This window comes from Sebastes fasciatus, chromosome 12, assembly GCF_043250625.1.
Source record: "Sebastes fasciatus isolate fSebFas1 chromosome 12, fSebFas1.pri, whole genome shotgun sequence".
NCBI lineage: Eukaryota > Metazoa > Chordata > Actinopteri > Perciformes > Sebastidae > Sebastes > Sebastes fasciatus.
In genome coordinates, this window is record NC_133806.1 from 402,932 (window position 1) to 424,831 (window position 21,900).

A 21,900-nucleotide genomic window follows, 5' to 3' on the forward strand; every position below is an offset into this window, starting at 1 on the left:
TGATGTTCACTACCTTAATATTCAATTTGAGTTCACTTCAACTGCAACTGTAGACACATTGATAGAGCACAACAGATTCTGGGTGTGAATCACTGACGGACAACTCACAGCTGCTTTATGTCTGAAGAGTTCATCATTATTACATTAACTACTGAATTTAGTCCACATATACACATATATATACATATATATATATATATAGAGAGAGAGATTTATTACATTAACTACTGAATTTAGTCCACACATACAGCTCTGGAAAAAATTAAGAGACCACTTCAAAATGATCAGTTTCTCTGGTTTTACTATTTATTGGTATATGTTTGGGTAAAATGAACATTTTTGTTTTATTCTATAAACTACTGACAACATTTCTCCCAAATTTCAAATATAAATATAAATATTGTCATTTAGAGCATTTATTTGCAGAAAATGACAACTGGTCAAAATAACAAAAAAGAGTCAGTGTTTTCAGATCTGGAATAATGCAAAGAAAACAAGTTCATATTAATGTTTAAACAACACAATACTAATGTTTTAACTTAGGAAGAGTTCAGAAATCAATATGTGGTGGAATAACCTTGATTTATATTCACAGCTTTCATGCGTCTTGGCGTGCTCTCCACCAGTCTTTCACATTGCTGTTGGGGGACTTTTCAAATTGACTGGTGGCAAGTCACCAAAAGAACTCAGTAACATGATCCTTGACCCATGGACTCAGCTCAGTAGCCATTGGCTACTGTAGCATTCACACATAGGTGTGAAATTCACCCAGGACAAAACCAGAGGAATCTCTTTGTTCCCTCTCTTTCTGCTCTTCACCTTCTCACCTCCTGACCTGTGGAGGTGACCTCTGCTCTCTGATCTATGGCCTGTTAGGAAACAGACATAGCAACACAAGGAACCTCTAAGGCAGAGGACGCGAGAGCCTGCCTTTTTACCAACTAACTTCAAGCAACAACCGCAAGGAAGTTAGCACCAAGCGATCAAGCTGCTGGGAAGAAGTATTGGAGCGATCAGCTTTCTCCAATCTGCACAACTGGATTTGAGCACAGCAAAGACAACATCTTTGACTTGGAACCACAACTTCAACACATGGAATTACAAACCCCTTTTCTTCCATGGATTGGTAACGTACTGGGCTTACCTTAGCAGTAGCAATTACACATGGCTGAGCAAGACTGTTCAACTTTGATTTCTAGAATGTACTTGTATTGATATGATTAATGTTATTCATTGAGTTTGACTGTTGTGATATTATTTGTATTTGGGTAGCTGGCTTCGCCACATCTGATGTGTTTAGTTATGCTTCACATAGACGAGGTCTCTCTCTCTCTCTCTCTCTCTCTCTCTCTTATTAATTAATTTGCTAATAACCAAACCTGTTACTGCCAAATCCCATATATATTACATGAACTACTGAATTTAGTGGACACATACTGTATACCTGCAGGATTAAACACTATGTTTACTTCCATCCATCAGACGTTGACAGAAACAATAAGTGACACCCTTGAGGGTCATGTTGAGACTTCAGATGAGATTAATTTGACATGTTTCAGTGTATGAGGTGAGAAGTGTGAAAACTGGTTCTTTCAACTCCATCATGTCTTTAAATGCAGCTGCAGCATAATGAATAATGAATCCATCTTCTCTTTCCTCCTTCTATACCTGCCTCCGCTATCGCACCTCCATCGCACCTCTCCAATCATTCCTCTACTCATTTACACGACGATTAAACTTCACTTTCTAACGACATTCAAGACTCCAGGAACTCCACGGTGCGTTCAGCACGCCGTCTGATCCCTGACTGGATGACGGTGCGTTCAACACGCTGTCTGATCCTGACTGGATGACGGTGCGTTCAGCACGCCGTCTGATCCTGACTGGATGACGGTGCGTTCAACACGCCGTCTGATCCTGACTGGATGACGGTGCGTTCAGCACGCCGTCTGATCCTGACTGGATGACAGTGCGTTCAGCACGCCGTCTGATCCTGACTGGATGACGGTGCGTTCAACACGCCGTCTGATCCTGACTGGATGACGGTGCGTTCAGCACGCCGTCTGATCCTGACTGGATGACGGTGCGTTCAGCACGCTGTCTGATCCCTGACTGGATGACGGTGCGTTCAGCACGCTGTCTGATCCTGACTGGATGACGGTGCGTTCAGCACGCCGTCTGATCCCTGACTGGATGACGGTGCGTTCAGCACGCCGTCTGATCCTGACTGGATGACGGTGCGTTCAGCACGCCGTCTGATCCTGACTGGATGACGGTGCGTTCAACACGCCGTCTGATCCTGACTGGATGACGGTGCGTTCAGCACGCCGTCTGATCCTGACTGGATGACGGTGCGTTCAACACGCCGTCTGATCCTGACTGGATGACGGTGCGTTCAGCACGCCGTCTGATCCCTGACTGGATGACGGTGCGTTCAGCACGCCGTCTGATCCCTGACTGGATGACGGTGCGTTCAACACGCCGTCTGATCCTGACTGGATGACGGTGCGTTCAGCACGCCGTCTGATCCTGACTGGATGACGGTGCGTTCAGCACGCCGTCTGATCCTGACTGGATGACGGTGCGTTCAGCACGCCGTCTGATCCTGACTGGATGACGGTGCGTTCAGCACGCCGTCTGATCCTGACTGGATGACGGTGCGTTCAGCACGCCGTCTGATCCCTGACTGGATGACGGTGCGTTCAGCACGCCGTCTGATCCTGACTGGATGACGGTGCGTTCAGCACGCCGTCTGATCCTGACTGGATGGCGGTGCGTTCAGCACGCCGTCTGATCCTGACTGGATGGCGGTGCGTTCAGCACGCCGTCTGATCCTGACTGGATGACGGTGCGTTCAGCACGCCGTCTGATCCTGACTGGATGACGGTGCGTTCAGCACGCCGTCTGATCCTGACTGGATGACGGTGCGTTCAGCACGCCGTCTGATCCTGACTGGATGACGGTGCGTTCAGCACGCCGTCTGATCCTGACTGGATGACGGTGCGTTCAGCACGCCGTCTGATCCTGACTGGATGACGGTGCGTTCAGCACGCCGTCTGATCCTGACTGGATGACGGTGCGTTCAGCACGCCGTCTGATCCTGACTGGATGACGGTGCGTTCAGCACGCCGTCTGATCCTGACTGGATGACGGTGCGTTCAGCACGCCGTCTGATCCTGACTGGATGACGGTGCGTTCAACACGCCGTCTGATCCTGACTGGATGACGGTGCGTTCAGCACGCCGTCTGATCCTGACTGGATGACGGTGCGTTCAACACGCCGTCTGATCCTGACTGGATGACGGTGCGTTCAGCACGCCGTCTGATCCTGACTGGATGACGGTGCGTTCAGCACGCCGTCTGATCCTGACTGGATGACGGTCTCGTCCTCAGAGAGGACTGTTGTAAATATATCACATCCACTGCCTGTTGCATCAGGAATAATATCTACATCATAATAATAATGAGGTTTGTGTTCAGCAGAACAAAGACAAACATCCCGCTGCATAAACTCCTCTTTGATTCTACACAAAGCATCAATACACACATCTGATGTCCTAATCTCACACACACACATCACTGCGTTGATATCAAATCATCATTTTGAGTGAATAATAAAGTTTAGATGAGAATCTCCTCTCTCTCCATCATCCCCCCCGCTGCTCCACCACAGAGCGTCTCCTGAGTCCAGGATTTGAATAAAAGTGATTCCAAAGGAGGAACATTAGAAGAATACAGATGAAGAAATACAGCGCCCCCCCCTCCATCTCTCTCTTTCTTCCTCATCTCTCCATCTCTCCTCTCAGTTATAGGATGATTCTGTGATTCTGTTATTCAGCACAATAAACAGGCCAACATTTATTTTCTTGCCATATTTCGTTCTAATTTTCACCTCCTAGTCTCGTCTGGAGGACGACAACAGAGGAGGGGGGGAGAGACACTATTTCATGATGTCCTTCATCAAAGTGTTTGAGTACTTTTATAATATCCACAGTCTCATCACACCCTCACACACACGGAAACACGGAGCAGCAGGAGAGTCTGCTCAGAAAGGCCTTCCCTTCACAGAAGAGAGGCAGTACCCCCCCCCACCTCCCCCACAGAAAAGCTTTAATCGGTTAAAATGCTTAATGTCGGTTATCGGTTAAAATGATTAAAAGAAATGTTAATAATGAACTCAAAAGCTGGTCCACCTTAACAGTCCACCTTAAGAGGCAGAGCCGGAGTTGCAGGATACAGGAAGTCGGCTCCGGTCTCTCCGGCTCTCTTGAGCGGAGCGGAGGAGTTGTAGTTTAGTAGCATTTATTCACCGACAAATAAACTACACACACTGCTACACCTACGATCACAGCTAGAACACCACCAACAACCTCACACACACGCACGCACGCACGCACGCACGCACGCACGCACGCTCCCGGACGGTGAACTGGAGACAGTGAACGCAGCACCGTAGCTGCTAAGGTAACGCTCCCGGACGGTGAACTGGAGACTCAGTTGTCCGTTGTGCTCCTGCAGCTGGTGCACCGCTGCATGAGAGGCAATAATCTTGTGGGTTAACGGTTAATAATGGGTTAACGAGGGTCGGTTATCGGTTAAGAACATTTTTCTAAATGAGCATCCCTAGGTGGAATGATTTATATGACAGCAACAAATGGCACAACCCTGAGTGTGCCCACATGTTGGTGTGTGTGTGTGTGTGTGTGTGCGTGTGCGTGTGCGTGTGCGTGTGCGTGTGCGTGTGCGTGCCTCACCTTGTCTGGTCTCACTGACGAGCGGTCGGAGTTTTCTGATCAGGCCCGTTTGGTGCTTCAGCTCTGAATGGAGACGAGTGACCTCACAGCTCAGGGCCTCGTATGTCTGCTGCATGCTCCTCTCTCTGCACAACCAACACAACATTTACACACTTCTGTTTAGTCGACAAATAATATCGCAATATTTGTAGGCTATATGGCGATACACGATATATATCGCCATATTTTCAAATATCCTCTAAGCACTTCATAAATGCTCACTTTAACCCTTTGATGCATACAATCACACCAACATGATGACTCCTGTAGTCCCTGCAGCACACTGCAGCGGTCCAGAACCCAAACAGACGGCTAGTTTCTTCCTGTTTGCCAGTTATTGCAGCGGCTTCTCTGGTAAGGCACATTTAGGCTTCCCTACACTAACAGTGATGCCATTCTTCACACTGAGGTCAAACTGATGGATTAAATGCTGAACCAGCCAGCAGCATCAGCTGTACTGGAGGCAACACCTACAAACTGTCCTCTCCACACCTTCTGGAAAGATGCAGAATCTCATCAACACTTTAACGTTAACTTCACACACCTGCCTGAAGAGACAAACTAAAGCTGTTTGTGCTGTTAGAAACTAACACCATATGAAACTGCTGACACGTCAAACGATTAACAATGCACCACAAATAGAATTCTCTTCATGAAATGTGAGGAGATGCTAATTTACAGGAGATTATCTTCAGTATAACAGCAGCTGGAGGAGATTCCTTACGCTATAGACCCCGTCTATACATCAACACACTGGAGAGCACATGTAAACTATCTGTGATGGAAGGGAAGTGTTCAGGGTTGAGCTGCTGGTGATCATGGTTCATCATATCACAGGTTGTTAGCAGAGTCAAACATGTATAAAGCTACACCCTCCTCTAGTGGCCGAAGGAGGCGATTACACCACCGGCAGACTCCGTCAGGATGGAACAGAGACATCACAGCCCATCATGTGTAACAACACACCTACTGTAGTCTCTCTCATCCTGTCCTCAACATGTCCACAGACTCATTGTGCTGTTTTAGACAGAATAACATGGCTATATGATGCTGGTACTAATTTACTAGGAAGCAACTGAATTCATTTAACATTAGGCACGATGTAAACACCATCTGAAGTCAGAAACACAGATGTGAAATGTCTTCCATGTGGTGCATTTTAGTGCACATAGAAAGGTTTGCATTCACTAGCTGTCAGAAAACTAATCAGACATGGACATGTTGAAGAGGACAATGTGAATTCTGAGTCTCCAGAGTCTCCAGAGTCTCCGGAGTCTCCATCAGGGTAAATCCATTCAAACTGATACGCTGCATGAGAAGCTGATGATGATGATGACCAACTGAAGGATCAGAACTTCATTCAGCGCTGCAGCTACTCGCTCTGTCATGTCTGGTCACTGGAATGAGGGTTGGACTCTGAACTGGCAGCCGCTCTGAGAACAATATGATATTCATAAAACACTTTACCTTGCATTATACTTATTGTCACAGGTCTGGTCCAGGTCTGGTCCGTTAAGGCCGTGGGGTTCCTCCTAGAACACAGTTCAGTAATGTTAGAATAGAGAGTGGAGGTGGAGGTTTGTATTAGAACATGACTCCTCCGCTCCCCTTCAACCCTGATCCCTCTTCATCTCTCCCTTCAACCCTGATCCCTCTTCATCTCTCCCCTTCAACCCTGATCCCTCTTCATCTCTCCCTTCAACCCTGATCCCTCTTCATCTCTCCCCTTCAACCCTGATCCCTCTTCATCTCTCCCCTTCAACCCTGATCCCTCTTCATCTCTCCCTTCAACCCTGATCCCTCTTCATCTCTCCCCTTCAACCCTGATCCCTCTTCATCTCTCCCCTTCAACCCTGATCCCTCTTCATCTCTCCCCTTCAACCCTGATCCCTCTTCATCTCTCCCCTTCAACCCTGATCCCTCTTCATCTCTCCCTTCAACCCTGATCCCTCTTCATCTCTCCCCTTCAACCCTGATCCCTCTTCATCTCTCCCTTCAACCCTGATCCCTCTTCATCTCTCCCTTCAACCCTGATCCCTCTTCATCTCTCCCCTTCAACCCTGATCCCTCTTCATCTCTCCCCTTCAACCCTGATCCCTCTTCATCTCTCCCTTCAACCCTGATCCCTCTTCATCTCTCCCCTTCAACCCTGATCCCTCTTCATCTCTCCCTTCAACCCTGATCCCTCTTCATCTCTCCCCTTCAACCCTGATCCCTCTTCATCTCTCCCCTTCAACCCTGATCCCTCTTCATCTCTCCCTTCAACCCTGATCCCTCTTCATCTCTCCCTTCAACCCTGATCCCTCTTCATCTCTCCCTTCAACCCTGATCCCTCTTCATCTCTCCCCTTCAACCCTGATCCCTCTTCTATTGATCTCTCTCTTTTCACCCGGGTTAACTTCAGCTATATCCATCCCTGCCCAACACCTCTCCTCCACCTCTCTTTGCCCAACACCTCTCCACCACCTCTCCTCCACCTCTCTCTGCCCTAACACCTCTCCTCCACCTCTCTCTGCCCTAACACCTCTCCTCCACCTCTCTCTGCCCTAACACCTCTCCACCACCTCTCCTCCACCTCTCTCTGCCCTAACACCTCTCCTCCACCTCTCCCTGCCCTAACACCTCTCCTCCACCTCTCTCTGCCCAACACCTCTCCACCACCTCTCCTCCACCTCTCTCTGCCCTAACACCTCTCCTCCACCTCTCTGCCCTAACACCTCTCCTCCACCTCTCTCTGCCCAACACCTCTCCACCACCTCTCCTCCACCTCTCTCTGCCCTAACACCTCTCCACCACCTCTCTCTGCCCTAACACCTCTCCTCCACCTCTCTCTGCCCAACACCTCTCCACCACCTCTCCTCCACCTCTCTCTGCCCTAACACCTCTCCTCCACCTCTCTCTGCCCTAACACCTCTCCTCCACCTCTCTCTGCCCTAACACCTCTCCTCCACCTCTCTCTGCCCTAACACCTCTCCTCCACCTCTCTCTGCCCTAACACCTCTCCTCCACCTCTCTCTGCCCTAACACCTCTCCTCCACCTCTCTCTGCCCAACACCTCTCCTCCACCTCTCTCTGCCCTAACACCTCTCCTCCACCTCTCTCTGCCCTAACACCTCTCCTCCACCTCTCTCTGCCCTAACACCTCTCCTCCACCTCTCTCTGCCCAACACCTCTCCTCCACCTCTCTCTGCCCTAACACCTCTCCTCCACCTCTCTCTGCCCAACACCTCTCTCCTCCGTGTCTTTCCTCTCTTCTAGTGACGCCTCACCTCTCTAAGAGCAGTGCTGCTCTCCTCCAGTCCCTCTCGCCTCACCCCTTCTTTTTAAAACTAGATTCTCCACTTCTCTTTTCATCTCTCTCCTCCCACCTTCACTCACCCCACTTCTCTTTTCATCTCTCTCCTCCCACCTTCACTCACCCCACTTCTCTTTTCATCTCTCTCCTCCCACCTTCACTCACCCCACTTCTCTTTTCATCTCTCTCCTCCCACCTTCACTCACCCCACTTCTCTTTTCATCTCTCTCCCACCTTCACTCACCCCTCTTCTCTTTTCATCTCTCTCCTCCCACCTTCACTCACCCCTCTTCTCTTTTCATCTCTCTCCTCCCACCTTCACTCACCCCACTTCTCTTTTCATCTCTCTCCTCCCACCTTCACTCACCCCTCTTCTCTTTTCATCTCTCTCCTCCCACCTTCACTCACCCCACTTCTCTTTTCATCTCTCTCCTCCCACCTTCACTCACCCCACTTCTCTTTTCATCTCTCTCCTCCCACCTTCACTCACCCCACTTCTCTTTTCATCTCTCTCCTCCCACCTTCACTCACCCCTCTTCTCTTTTCATCTCTCTCCTCCCACCTTCACTCACCCCTCTTCTCTTTTCATCTCTCTCCTCCCACCTTCACTCACCCCTCTTCTCTTTTCATCTCTCTCCTCCCACCTTCACTCACCCCACTTCTCTTTTCATCTCTCTCCTCCCACCTTCACTCACCCCTCTTCTCTTTTCATCTCTCTCCTCCCACCTTCACTCACCCCTCTTCTCTTTTCATCTCTCTCCTCCCACCTTCACTCACCCCACTTTTCTCCAGCAGCCTACTGTTTTCCAGTGTCACCCTCTCCAGCTCCTCCTGCAGTTTGTGGATCTTTAGCTCAGTGCTAATTTCCACCTGCCAGTAGTCCTGAGGGCTGTTCAGGCTCTTCATCACTGGAGACACAAGAAGAAGAAAGAGAACCGTTGAACTGGGAAACATTGAAACGTTGAAACGTTGATGTGTTCCATGATGATAAGGGAGTTCTGCTGTACATTCATTGTAATTGCAATGCAACAGTTACTTGGCGAGATAAGAGAGCAACACACGTTAACATGTAAAGCTAATATCTGGTTTCACACAGCGGAGGAAGAGTGTTCACATCCTCTGGGATTAAAAGGAGAAATACAACATCCATTACAAGTAAAGAATATAGAAGTATAATCAGCAAACTGTACAAAACATCAAAAATAAAAACTCTTCATTTGCAATGGCCTCCGTCAGAGCACTATAATATTATATATATATTACTGGATCATTTCAATAGATGCATTCATGTGTAAACTGGATGTTGTAGCTTAGTTCAACTCATTTCTATGTTTTAGGCTGGTCAAATCTACAAAAGGCATTATATTCTAAAAGTGTAGTACTCTGATGTTACTCAGTAGTGTAGTACTCAGATGTTACACAGTAGTGTAGTACTCAGATGTTACTCAGTAGTGTAGTACTCAGATGTTACACAGTAGTGTAGTACTCAGATGTTACTCAGTAGTGTAGTACTCAGATGTTACACAGTAGTGTAGTACTCAGATGTTACTCAGTAGTGTAGTACTCTGATGTTACACAGTAGTGTAGTACTCTGATGTTACTCAGTAGTGTAGTACTCTGATGTTACTCAGTAGTGTAGTACTCAGATGTTACTCAGTAGTGTAGTACTCAGATGTTACTCAGTAGTGTAGTACTCAGATGTTACACAGTAGTGTAGTACTCAGATGTTACACAGTAGTGTAGTACTCAGATGTTACACAGTAGTGTAGTACTCTGATGTTACTCAGTAGTGTAGTACTCAGATGTTACTCAGTAGTGTAGTACTCAGATGTTACTCAGTAGTGTAGTACTCAGATGTTACACAGTAGTGTAGTACTCAGATGTTACTCAGTAGTGTAGTACTCAGATGTTACACAGTAGTGTAGTACTCAGATGTTACTCAGTAGTGTAGTACTCTGATGTTACTCAGTAGTGTAGTACTCTGATGTTACTCAGTAGTGTAGTACTCTGATGTTACTCAGTAGTGTAGTACTCTGATGTTACTCAGTAGTGTAGTACTCTGATGTTACTCAGTAGTGTAGTACTCTGATGTTACTCAGTAGTGTAGTACTCTGATGTTACTCAGTAGTGTAGTACTCTGATGTTACTCAGTAGTGTAGTACTGGCTACCCCACAGACCTCATCATCAAAATATTACTACACATAAAGGTATAATATCATCTCACTGAAGTCAGACGATACTACGAAGAAGTATACAAGGTAGTGCTCGGCTGTTACACAGAGCAGTAGAAGGCTCTACCTGTGTGTGCTCTACCTGTGTGTATTCTACCTGTGTGTATTCTACCTGTGTGCTCTACCTGTGTGTGCTCTACCTGTGTGTGCTCTACCTGTGTGTGCTCTACCTGTGTGTGCTCTACCTGTGTGTGCTCTACCTGTGTGTGCTCTACCTGTGTGTGCTCTACCTGTGTATGCTCTACCTGTGTATGCTCTACCTGTGTGTATTCTACCTGTGTGTATTCTACCTGTGTGTGCTTTACCTGTGTGTGCTCTACATGTGTGTGCCCTACCTGTGTGTGCTCTACCTGTACCTTGGCTGGTCTCCATCTCCGTCCTCAGCTGAAGCAGCTCCAACTCTTTGGCCTGGAGCTGCTCCGTCAGCAACCTCTCACTCTCGCTCTTCTCCTTTTTCTGACAGAGAAAGAGGTGGATGAAGGGAGAGTCAGCCTTCAGACCAATGCATGTGCTGTATTGGTGTAATGATGTCATCATACGTCGGCGTTTTCTAGTTAAGTTTTCAATCAAAATTACAACAAAAGAATGAGTAACTCTTAAAACATGCCGTGTTTTCAGGTGTCTTTGTGCCAGGCTCTAGTCAGTTTGAGGAAAACACAAATGAATCAGTGAACGCACCAGTTTGTTGAGCTCCATCTGCAGGTCCTCCTTCTCTATATAGATACCTCGGTAAGCACTGAAGGCCTTGTTCACATACTGGGGACCCTCTGATGGAGGAGCCTCCGGCCGGAAGAGCTACAGCGGAGGTCAAATACACAAAGAAGAGAAGAGAAGAGAAATCAATTTAATTTAATTCACATATCTGTGGTAAGAGGTTACTTTCCTCCAACCGCATCCTATCTTGATGGGCCAAATGCTGCAGCAGATAAAACTAAAACTGATAAGAAGCAGCGTTTTCCCTTCAGCCTACCGCCTGTATTAAGACATGTCCTGGTTGGATTCTGGAGCTCTCTCTGTATTAAGACATGTCCTGGTTGGATTCTGGAGCTCTCTCTGTATTAAGACATGTCCTGGTTGGATTCTGGAGCTCTCTCTGTATTAAGACATGTCCTGGTTGGATTCTGGAGCTCTCTCTGTATTAAGACATGTCCTGGTTGGATTCTGGAGCTCTCTCTGTATTAAGACATGTCCTGGTTGGATTCTGGAGCTCTCTCTGTATTAAGACATGTCCTGGTTGGATTCTGGAGCTCTCTCTGTATTAAGATGTGTCCTGGTTGGATTCTGGAGCTCTCTCTGTATTAAGACGTGTCCTGGTTGGATTCTGGAGCTCTCTCTGTATTAAGACGTGTCCTGGTTGGATTCTGGAGCTCTCTCTGTATTAAGATGTGTCCTGGTTAGATACTGGAGCTCTCTCTGAGCTCTCTCTGTATTCTACTCCATCCTTTGTTGTTTTTTTAAATCGTATTTCAGGAGCCAAGTGCAGGGCTCCAACACATTGTTTGGCAATAGCATAGGTTATGTTTCCAGACCCCCTCTCTGTTTTTAGACAGAGCCCATTTATTTCTCATTGTTTAATAGCTTTGACTATAGGCCAACGATATTAATGATGCTGGCATGCAGACTCTCCCAGAGGCAAATATTTTGCGGTTGAATCTGCTGACTTTTTCTAAACTTTCTCTGAGCATGTTTGTGTTTGTGTTTGTGTTTGTCCATAATTCTGACGTCCTGGAAAATCTGTTTCCATCCATCTCTGTCAATAGCTCCTCCTCTCTAAACCTCCCCCTCTGGCTCTATCTGGATACGCAGCAGTATGTTCTTTTACTTCATGCTATTATCTCTTTCTTCCGTCTTCTCCTCGCCTCTCTCCCACCATCACTCCTTCATTTCCATCTCTACCTTATCCTCCAGCTGCTTCACCCTCTTCCTCAGCAAGGTGTTCTCTCGCTCTGTGTCTCTCAGCCTCTTCTTGATGTCCTCGTAGGCCGTGACCAGGGCGAAGTGGGAAGCGACGGATTCATCGCCGGCGCACACCGACACGGGACTCTCGCCGGCGGCGGTGTAGGCCGTCTCGTGTTTAAGGATGCAGATGTCATCATCCACTGCCAGGGGCTCCATGCCTGCACAGGCCTACTCTGCAGCAGACAGAAGACCTGGGGAGGACATGGAGGTAGAGGGTCATTTTCAAAGGGATAAATCTCTGTTTGTTGTTTTGTAAAAGACAAAGACATCAAAATGACTGAATGAAATAAAGTACCATTCAGTTTAGACTATTATAAAGCATTGCTATGGCCTTATGTTTACAATACACTGGCTTGTTAAGTAGCTTTGTAAGTAGCTTCTGCACATTATTGTGACATGTTAGGGGATAGTTGGCAGCTGCTATGTTTGGTGCTACGTATCCTCAACAGATTATTATGCAATCAAACAGCGTCCCAGTGTTGTAACTGTGTTCGGTTGATGACACTTTGCTGCAGGAAATGTACAATGCATCACTTCCTGAGGAAAGAGCCACCAGAGGTGAAGTGTCACCTTCAACATGATCTCTCAAAAGAAACTGGTTTGTTGTTGTAGCTGTGTGCTGAAAACCAAACCTGTTTGTCTCTGACGTGTAAAGGTATGTACACAAGAAGTGGAGCACAAAGCTCAAAGCAACAGCACTTCATATATGGTGTGTAGTCTGGATTCAACAGGAAGCTGGGACTGGTTACATTTGATGGGGTTTACAAACTGTGGACCTTTTTGGTTCTAATCTTAAAGGACCTAGTTAATCTAACTGTATTACTGGCTTCTCAAATGAATGTTCGACAGCTGTGTTTTGCTTCATCATTACTTCATACAAGAGTTTAGAGGAAGTCTAGAGCTGATTCTGGGTGCAACTACACTGACCGAGACGGGCCTCAAACAGCATCAGGCAACATGTGGATGAACTCAGTGCTGCCATCATCAGGACAATCTGATAATAACATGTTGACTCTCCACCTCCACCACCCGTCAGTCTGTTTCACAATGTGTTCACATATGTGGCTGAGATACAAATGAGAGTAAAGGTGTGCAAAAAACATCTAAACACTTTCATGAAAAAGCATTAAAGCATCTGCAGTGGGGTTATAACCCATGTCAGGTCTATAACAGTGGGGTTATAACCCATGTCAGGTCTATAACAGTGGGGTTATAACCCATGTCAGGTCTATAACAGTGGGCTTATAACTCATGTCAGGTCTATAACAGTGGGGTTATAACCCATGTCAGGTCTATAACAGTGGGGTTATAACCCATGTCAGGTCTATAACAGTGGGGTTATAACCCATGTCAGGTCTATAACAGTGGGGTTATAACTCATGTCAGGTCTATAACAGTGGGGTTATAACTCATGTCAGGTCTATAACAGTGGGGTTATAACCCATGTCAGGTCTATAACAGTGGGCTTATAACCCATGTCAGGTCTATAACAGTGGGGTTATAACCCATGTCAGGTCTATAACAGTGGGGTTATAACCCATGTCAGGTCTATAACAGTGGGGTTATAACCCATGTCAGGTCTATAACAGTGGGGTTATAACCCATGTCAGGTCTATAACAGTGGGGTTATAACCCATGTCAGGTCTATAACAGTGGGGTTATAACTCATGTCAGGTCTATAACAGTGGGGTTATAACCCATGTCAGGTCTATAACAGTGGGGTTATAACCCATGTCAGGTCTATAACAGTGGGGTTATAACTCATGTCAGGTCTATAACAGTGGGCTTATAACCCATGTCAGGTCTATAACAGTGGGGTTATAACCCATGTCAGGTCTATAACAGTGGGGTTATAACCCATGTCAGGTCTATAACAGTGGGGTTATAACCCATGTCAGGTCTATAACAGTGGGGTTATAACTCATGTCAGGTCTATAACAGTGGGGTTATAACCCATGTCAGGTCTATAACAGTGGGGTTATAACCCATGTCAGGTCTATAACAGTGGGGTTATAACTCATGTCAGGTCTATAACAGTGGGGTTATAACTCATGTCAGGTCTATAACAGTGGGGTTATAACTCATGTCAGGTCTATAACAGTGGGGTTATAACCCATGTCAGGTCTATAACAGTGGGGTTATAACCCATGTCAGGTCTATAACAGTGGGGTTATAAACCCTGTCAGGTCTATAACAGTGGGGTTATAACTCATGTCAGGTCTATAACAGTGGGGTTATAACCCATGTCAGGTCTATAACAGTGGGGTTATAACCCATGTCAGGTCTATAACAGTGGGGTTATAACTCATGTCAGGTCTATAACAGTGGGGTTATAACTCATGTCAGGTCTATAACAGTGGGGTTATAACTCATGTCAGGTCTATAACAGTGGGGTTATAACCCATGTCAGGTCTATAACAGTGGGGTTATAACCCATGTCAGGTCTATAACAGTGGGGTTATAAACCCTGTCAGGTCTATAACAGTGGGGTTATAAACCCTGTCAGGTCTATAACAGTGGGGTTATAACCCATGTCAGGTCTATAACAGTGGGGTTATAACTCATGTCAGGTCTATAACAGTGGGGTTATAACTCATGTCAGGTCTATAACAGTGGGGTTATAACTCATGTCAGGTCTATAACAGTGGGGTTATAAACCCTGTCAGGTCTATAACAGTGGGCTTATAACCCATGTCAGGGTCTATAACAGTGGGGTTATAACTCATGTCAGGTCTATAACAGTGGGCTTATAACCCATGTCAGGTCTATAACAGTGGGGTTATAACCCATGTCAGGTCTATAACAGTGGGGTTATAACCCATGTCAGGTCTATAACAGTGGGCTTATAACTCATGTCAGGTCTATAACAGTGGGGTTATAACCCATGTCAGGGCTATAACAGTGGGCTTATAACCCATGTCAAGTCTATAACAGTGGGGTTATAACTCATGTCAGGTCTATAACAGTGGGGTTATAACTCATGTCAGGTCTATAACAGTGGGCTTATAACTCATGTCAGGTCTATAACAGTGGGGTTATAACTCATGTCAGGTCTATAACAGTGGGCTTATAACTCATGTCAGGTCTATAACAGTGGGGTTATAACTCATGTCAGGTCTATAACAGTGGGGTTATAACCCATGTCAGGTCTATAACAGTGGGGTTATAACCCATGTCAGGTCTATAACAGTGGGGTTATAACCCATGTCAGGTCTATAACAGTGGGGTTATAACTCATGTCAGGTCTATAACAGTGGGCTTATAACCCATGTCAGGTCTATAACAGTGGGGTTATAACCCATGTCAGGTCTATAACAGTGGGGTTATAACCCATGTCAGGTCTATAACAGTGGGGTTATAACCCATGTCAGGTCTATAACAGTGGGGTTATAACTCATGTCAGGTCTATAACAGTGGGGTTATAACCCATGTCAGGTCTATAACAGTGGGGTTATAACCCATGTCAGGTCTATAACAGTGGGGTTATAACTCATGTCAGGTCTATAACAGTGGGGTTATAACTCATGTCAGGTCTATAACAGTGGGGTTATAACCCATGTCAGGTCTATAACAGTGGGGTTATAACCCATGTCAGGTCTATAACAGTGGGGTTATAACCCATGTCAGGTCTATAACAGTGGGGTTATAACTCATGTCAGGTCTATAACAGTGGGGTTATAACCCATGTCAGGTCTATAACAGTGGGGTTATAACTCATGTCAGGTCTATAACAGTGGGGTTATAACTCATGTCAGGTCTATAACAGTGGGCTTATAACTCATGTCAGGTCTATAACAGTGGGGTTATAACTCATGTCAGGTCTATAACAGTGGGGTTATAAACCCTGTCAGGTCTATAACAGTGGGCTTATAACCCATGTCAGGGCTATAACAGTGGGGTTATAACTCATGTCAGGTCTATAACAGTGGGGTTATAACTCATGTCAGGTCTATAACAGTGGGGTTATAACTCATGTCAGGTCTATAACAGTGGGGTTATAAACCCTGTCAGGTCTATAACAGTGGGCTTATAACCCATGTCAGGGTCTATAACAGTGGGGTTATAACTCATGTCAGGTCTATAACAGTGGGCTTATAACCCATGTCAGGTCTATAACAGTGGGGTTATAACCCATGTCAGGTCTATAACAGTGGGCTTATAACTCATGTCAGGTCTATAACAGTGGGGTTATAACCCATGTCAGGGCTATAACAGTGGGCTTATAACCCATGTCAGGTCTATAACAGTGGGGTTATAACTCATGTCAGGTCTATAACAGTGGGCTTATAACTCATGTCAGGTCTATAACAGTGGGGTTATAACCCATGTCAGGTCTATAACAGTGGGCTTATAACCCATGTCAGGTCTATAACAGTGGGGTTATAACTCATGTCAGGTCTATAACAGTGGGGTTATAACCCATGTCAGGTCTATAACAGTGGGGTTATAACCCATGTCAGGTCTATAACAGTGGGCTTATAACTCATGTCAGGTCTATAACAGTGGGCTTATAACTCATGTCAGGTCTATAACAGTGGGGTTATAACTCATGTCAGGTCTATAACAGTGGGGTTATAACCCATGTCAGGTCTATAACAGTGGGGTTATAACCCATGTCAGGTCTATAACAGTGGGCTTATAACTCATGTCAGGTCTATAACAGTGGGCTTATAACTCATGTCAGGTCTATAACAGTGGGGTTATAACCCATGTCAGGTCTATAACAGTGGGGTTATAACCCATGTCAGGTCTATAACAGTGGGGTTATAAACCCTGTCAGGTCTATAACAGTGGGGTTATAACCCATGTCAGGTCTATAACAGTGGGGTTATAACTCATGTCAGGTCTATAACAGTGGGGTTATAACTCATGTCAGGTCTATAACAGTGGGGTTATAACTCATGTCAGGTCTATAACAGTGGGGTTATAAACCCTGTCAGGTCTATAACAGTGGGCTTATAACCCATGTCAGGGTCTATAACAGTGGGGTTATAACTCATGTCAGGTCTATAACAGTGGGCTTATAACTCATGTCAGGTCTATAACAGTGGGGTTATAACCCATGTCAGGGCTATAACAGTGGGCTTATAACCCATGTCAGGTCTATAACAGTGGGGTTATAACTCATGTCAGGTCTATAACAGTGGGCTTATAACTCATGTCAGGTCTATAACAGTGGGGTTATAACCCATGTCAGGTCTATAACAGTGGGGTTATAACTCATGTCAGGTCTATAACAGTGGGGTTATAACCCATGTCAGGTCTATAACAGTGGGGTTATAACCCATGTCAGGTCTATAACAGTGGGGTTATAACCCATGTCAGGTCTATAACAGTGGGGTTATAACCCATGTCAGGTCTATAACAGTGGGGTTATAACCCATGTCAGGTCTATAACAGTGGGGTTATAACTCATGTCAGGTCTATAACAGTGGGGTTATAACCCATGTCAGGTCTATAACAGTGGGGTTATAACCCATGTCAGGTCTATAACAGTGGGGTTATAACCCATGTCAGGTCTATAACAGTGGGGTTATAACTCATGTCAGGTCTATAACAGTGGGGTTATAACCCATGTCAGGTCTATAACAGTGGGGTTATAACTCATGTCAGGTCTATAACAGTGGGGTTATAACTCATGTCAGGTCTATAACAGTGGGCTTATAACTCATGTCAGGTCTATAACAGTGGGGTTATAACTCATGTCAGGTCTATAACAGTGGGGTTATAAACCCTGTCAGGTCTATAACAGTGGGCTTATAACCCATGTCAGGGCTATAACAGTGGGGTTATAACTCATGTCAGGTCTATAACAGTGGGGTTATAACTCATGTCAGGTCTATAACAGTGGGGTTATAACTCATGTCAGGTCTATAACAGTGGGGTTATAAACCCTGTCAGGTCTATAACAGTGGGCTTATAACCCATGTCAGGGTCTATAACAGTGGGGTTATAACTCATGTCAGGTCTATAACAGTGGGCTTATAACCCATGTCAGGTCTATAACAGTGGGGTTATAACCCATGTCAGGTCTATAACAGTGGGCTTATAACTCATGTCAGGTCTATAACAGTGGGGTTATAACCCATGTCAGGGCTATAACAGTGGGCTTATAACCCATGTCAGGTCTATAACAGTGGGGTTATAACTCATGTCAGGTCTATAACAGTGGGCTTATAACTCATGTCAGGTCTATAACAGTGGGGTTATAACCCATGTCAGGTCTATAACAGTGGGCTTATAACCCATGTCAGGTCTATAACAGTGGGGTTATAACTCATGTCAGGTCTATAACAGTGGGGTTATAACTCATGTCAGGTCTATAACAGTGGGGTTATAACTCATGTCAGGTCTATAACAGTGGGCTTATAACTCATGTCAGGTCTATAACAGTGGGGTTATAAACCCTGTCAGGTCTATAACAGTGGGCTTATAACCCATGTCAGGGTCTATAACAGTGGGGTTATAACTCATGTCAGGTCTATAACAGTGGGCTTATAACCCATGTCAGGGCTATAACAGTGGGGTTATAACCCATGTCAGGTCTATAACAGTGGGGTTATAACCCATGTCAGGTCTATAACAGTGGGGTTATAACTCATGTCAGGTCTATAACAGTGGGGTTATAACCCATGTCAGGTCTATAACAGTGGGGTTATAACTCATGTCAGGTCTATAACAGTGGGGTTATAACTCATGTCAGGTCTATAACAGTGGGCTTATAACTCATGTCAGGTCTATAACAGTGGGGTTATAACTCATGTCAGGTCTATAACAGTGGGGTTATAAACCCTGTCAGGTCTATAACAGTGGGCTTATAACCCATGTCAGGGCTATAACAGTGGGGTTATAACTCATGTCAGGTCTATAACAGTGGGGTTATAACTCATGTCAGGTCTATAACAGTGGGGTTATAACTCATGTCAGGTCTATAACAGTGGGGTTATAAACCCTGTCAGGTCTATAACAGTGGGCTTATAACCCATGTCAGGGTCTATAACAGTGGGGTTATAACTCATGTCAGGTCTATAACAGTGGGCTTATAACCCATGTCAGGTCTATAACAGTGGGGTTATAACCCATGTCAGGTCTATAACAGTGGGCTTATAACTCATGTCAGGTCTATAACAGTGGGCTTATAACTCATGTCAGGTCTATAACAGTGGGGTTATAACCCATGTCAGGTCTATAACAGTGGGCTTATAACCCATGTCAGGTCTATAACAGTGGGGTTATAACCCATGTCAGGTCTATAACAGTGGGGTTATAACCCATGTCAGGTCTATAACAGTGGGCTTATAACTCATGTCAGGTCTATAACAGTGGGCTTATAACTCATGTCAGGTCTATAACAGTGGGGTTATAACTCATGTCAGGTCTATAACAGTGGGGTTATAACCCATGTCAGGTCTATAACAGTGGGGTTATAACCCATGTCAGGTCTATAACAGTGGGCTTATAACTCATGTCAGGTCTATAACAGTGGGCTTATAACTCATGTCAGGTCTATAACAGTGGGGTTATAACCCATGTCAGGTCTATAACAGTGGGGTTATAACCCATGTCAGGTCTATAACAGTGGGGTTATAAACCCTGTCAGGTCTATAACAGTGGGGTTATAACTCATGTCAGGTCTATAACAGTGGGGTTATAACCCATGTCAGGTCTATAACAGTGGGGTTATAAACCCTGTCAGGTCTATAACAGTGGGGTTATAAACCCTGTCAGGTCTATAACAGTGGGGTTATAACCCATGTCAGGTCTTTAACAGTGGGGTTATAACCCATGTCAGGTCTATAACAGTGGGGTTATAACTCATGTCAGGCCTATAACAGTGGGGTTATAACTCATGTCAGGTCTATAACAGTGGGGTTATAAACCCTGTCAGGTCTATAACAGTGGGCTTATAACCCATGTCAGGTCTATAACAGTGGGCTTATAACCCATGTCAGGTCTATAACAGTGGGGTTATAACTCATGTCAGGTCTATAACAGTGGGGTTATAACTCATGTCAGGTCTATAACAGTGGGGTTATAAACCCTGTCAGGTCTATAACAGTGGGGTTATAACCCATGTCAGGTCTATAACAGTGGGGTTATAACTCATGTCAGGTCTATAACAGTGGGCTTATAACCCATGTCAGGTCTATAACAGTGGGGTTATAACCCATGTCAGGTCTATAACAGTGGGGTTATAACCCATGTCAGGTCTATAACAGTTGGGTTATAACTCATGTCAGGTCTATAACAGTGGGGTTATAACCCATGTCAGGTCTATAACAGTGGGGTTATAACTCATGTCAGGTCTATAACAGTGGGGTTATAACCCATGTCAGGTCTATAACAGTGGGGTTATAACCCATGTCAGGTCTATAACAGTGGGGTTATAACCCATGTCAGGTCTATAACAGTGGGGTTATAACTCATGTCAGGTCTATAACAGTGGGGTTATAACCCATGTCAGGTCTATAACAGTGGGGTTATAACTCATGTCAGGTCTATAACAGTGGGGTTATAACTCATGTCAGGTCTATAACAGTGGGGTTATAACCCATGTCAGGTCTATAACAGTGGGGTTATAACCCATGTCAGGTCTATAACAGTGGGGTTATAACCCATGTCAGGTCTATAACAGTGGGGTTATAAACCCTGTCAGGTCTATAACAGTGGGGTTATAAACCCTGTCAGGTCTATAACAGTGGGGTTATAACCCATGTCAGGTCTATAACAGTGGGGTTATAACTCATGTCAGGTCTATAACAGTGGGGTTATAACTCATGTCAGGTCTATAACAGTGGGCTTATAGCCCATGTCAGGTCTATAACAGTGGGGTTATAACCCATGTCAGGTCTATAACAGTGGGCTTATAACTCATGTCAGGTCTATAACAGTGGGGTTATAACCCATGTCAGGGCTATAACAGTGGGCTTATAACCCATGTCAGGTCTATAACAGTGGGGTTATAACTCATGTCAGGTCTATAACAGTGGGCTTATAACTCATGTCAGGTCTATAACAGTGGGGTTATAACCCATGTCAGGTCTATAACAGTGGGGTTATAACTCATGTCAGGTCTATAACAGTGGGGTTATAACCCATGTCAGGTCTATAACAGTGGGGTTATAACCCATGTCAGGTCTATAACAGTGGGGTTATAACCCATGTCAGGTCTATAACAGTGGGGTTATAACCCATGTCAGGTCTATAACAGTGGGGTTATAACTCATGTCAGGTCTATAACAGTGGGGTTATAACCCATGTCAGGTCTATAACAGTGGGGTTATAACCCATGTCAGGTCTATAACAGTGGGGTTATAACCCATGTCAGGTCTATAACAGTGGGGTTATAACTCATGTCAGGTCTATAACAGTGGGGTTATAACCCATGTCAGGTCTATAACAGTGGGGTTATAACTCATGTCAGGTCTATAACAGTGGGGTTATAACTCATGTCAGGTCTATAACAGTGGGCTTATAACTCATGTCAGGTCTATAACAGTGGGGTTATAACTCATGTCAGGTCTATAACAGTGGGGTTATAAACCCTGTCAGGTCTATAACAGTGGGCTTATAACCCATGTCAGGGCTATAACAGTGGGGTTATAACTCATGTCAGGTCTA

General features: G+C 45.4%; 1 protein-coding gene across 1 annotated transcript in view; it reads right to left on the bottom strand.

Annotated features, from left to right (window-relative positions):
• The window catches only part of azi2 (5-azacytidine induced 2), a 29,723-nt gene that overhangs the window by 3,302 nt on the left and 4,521 nt on the right, over positions 1-21,900 (bottom strand). Inside the window, exons 2-7 of the mRNA XM_074652478.1 lie at positions 12,217-12,470; positions 10,999-11,115; positions 10,677-10,776; positions 8,866-8,996; positions 6,261-6,325; positions 4,755-4,879 (exon numbers count right to left, since the gene is read on the bottom strand). Coding sequence (XP_074508579.1) covers positions 4,755-4,879; positions 6,261-6,325; positions 8,866-8,996; positions 10,677-10,776; positions 10,999-11,115; positions 12,217-12,435 — 757 coding nt within the window. The 5' untranslated portion in view covers positions 12,436-12,470. The remainder of the gene's footprint in view (positions 1-4,754; positions 4,880-6,260; positions 6,326-8,865; positions 8,997-10,676; positions 10,777-10,998; positions 11,116-12,216; positions 12,471-21,900) is intronic.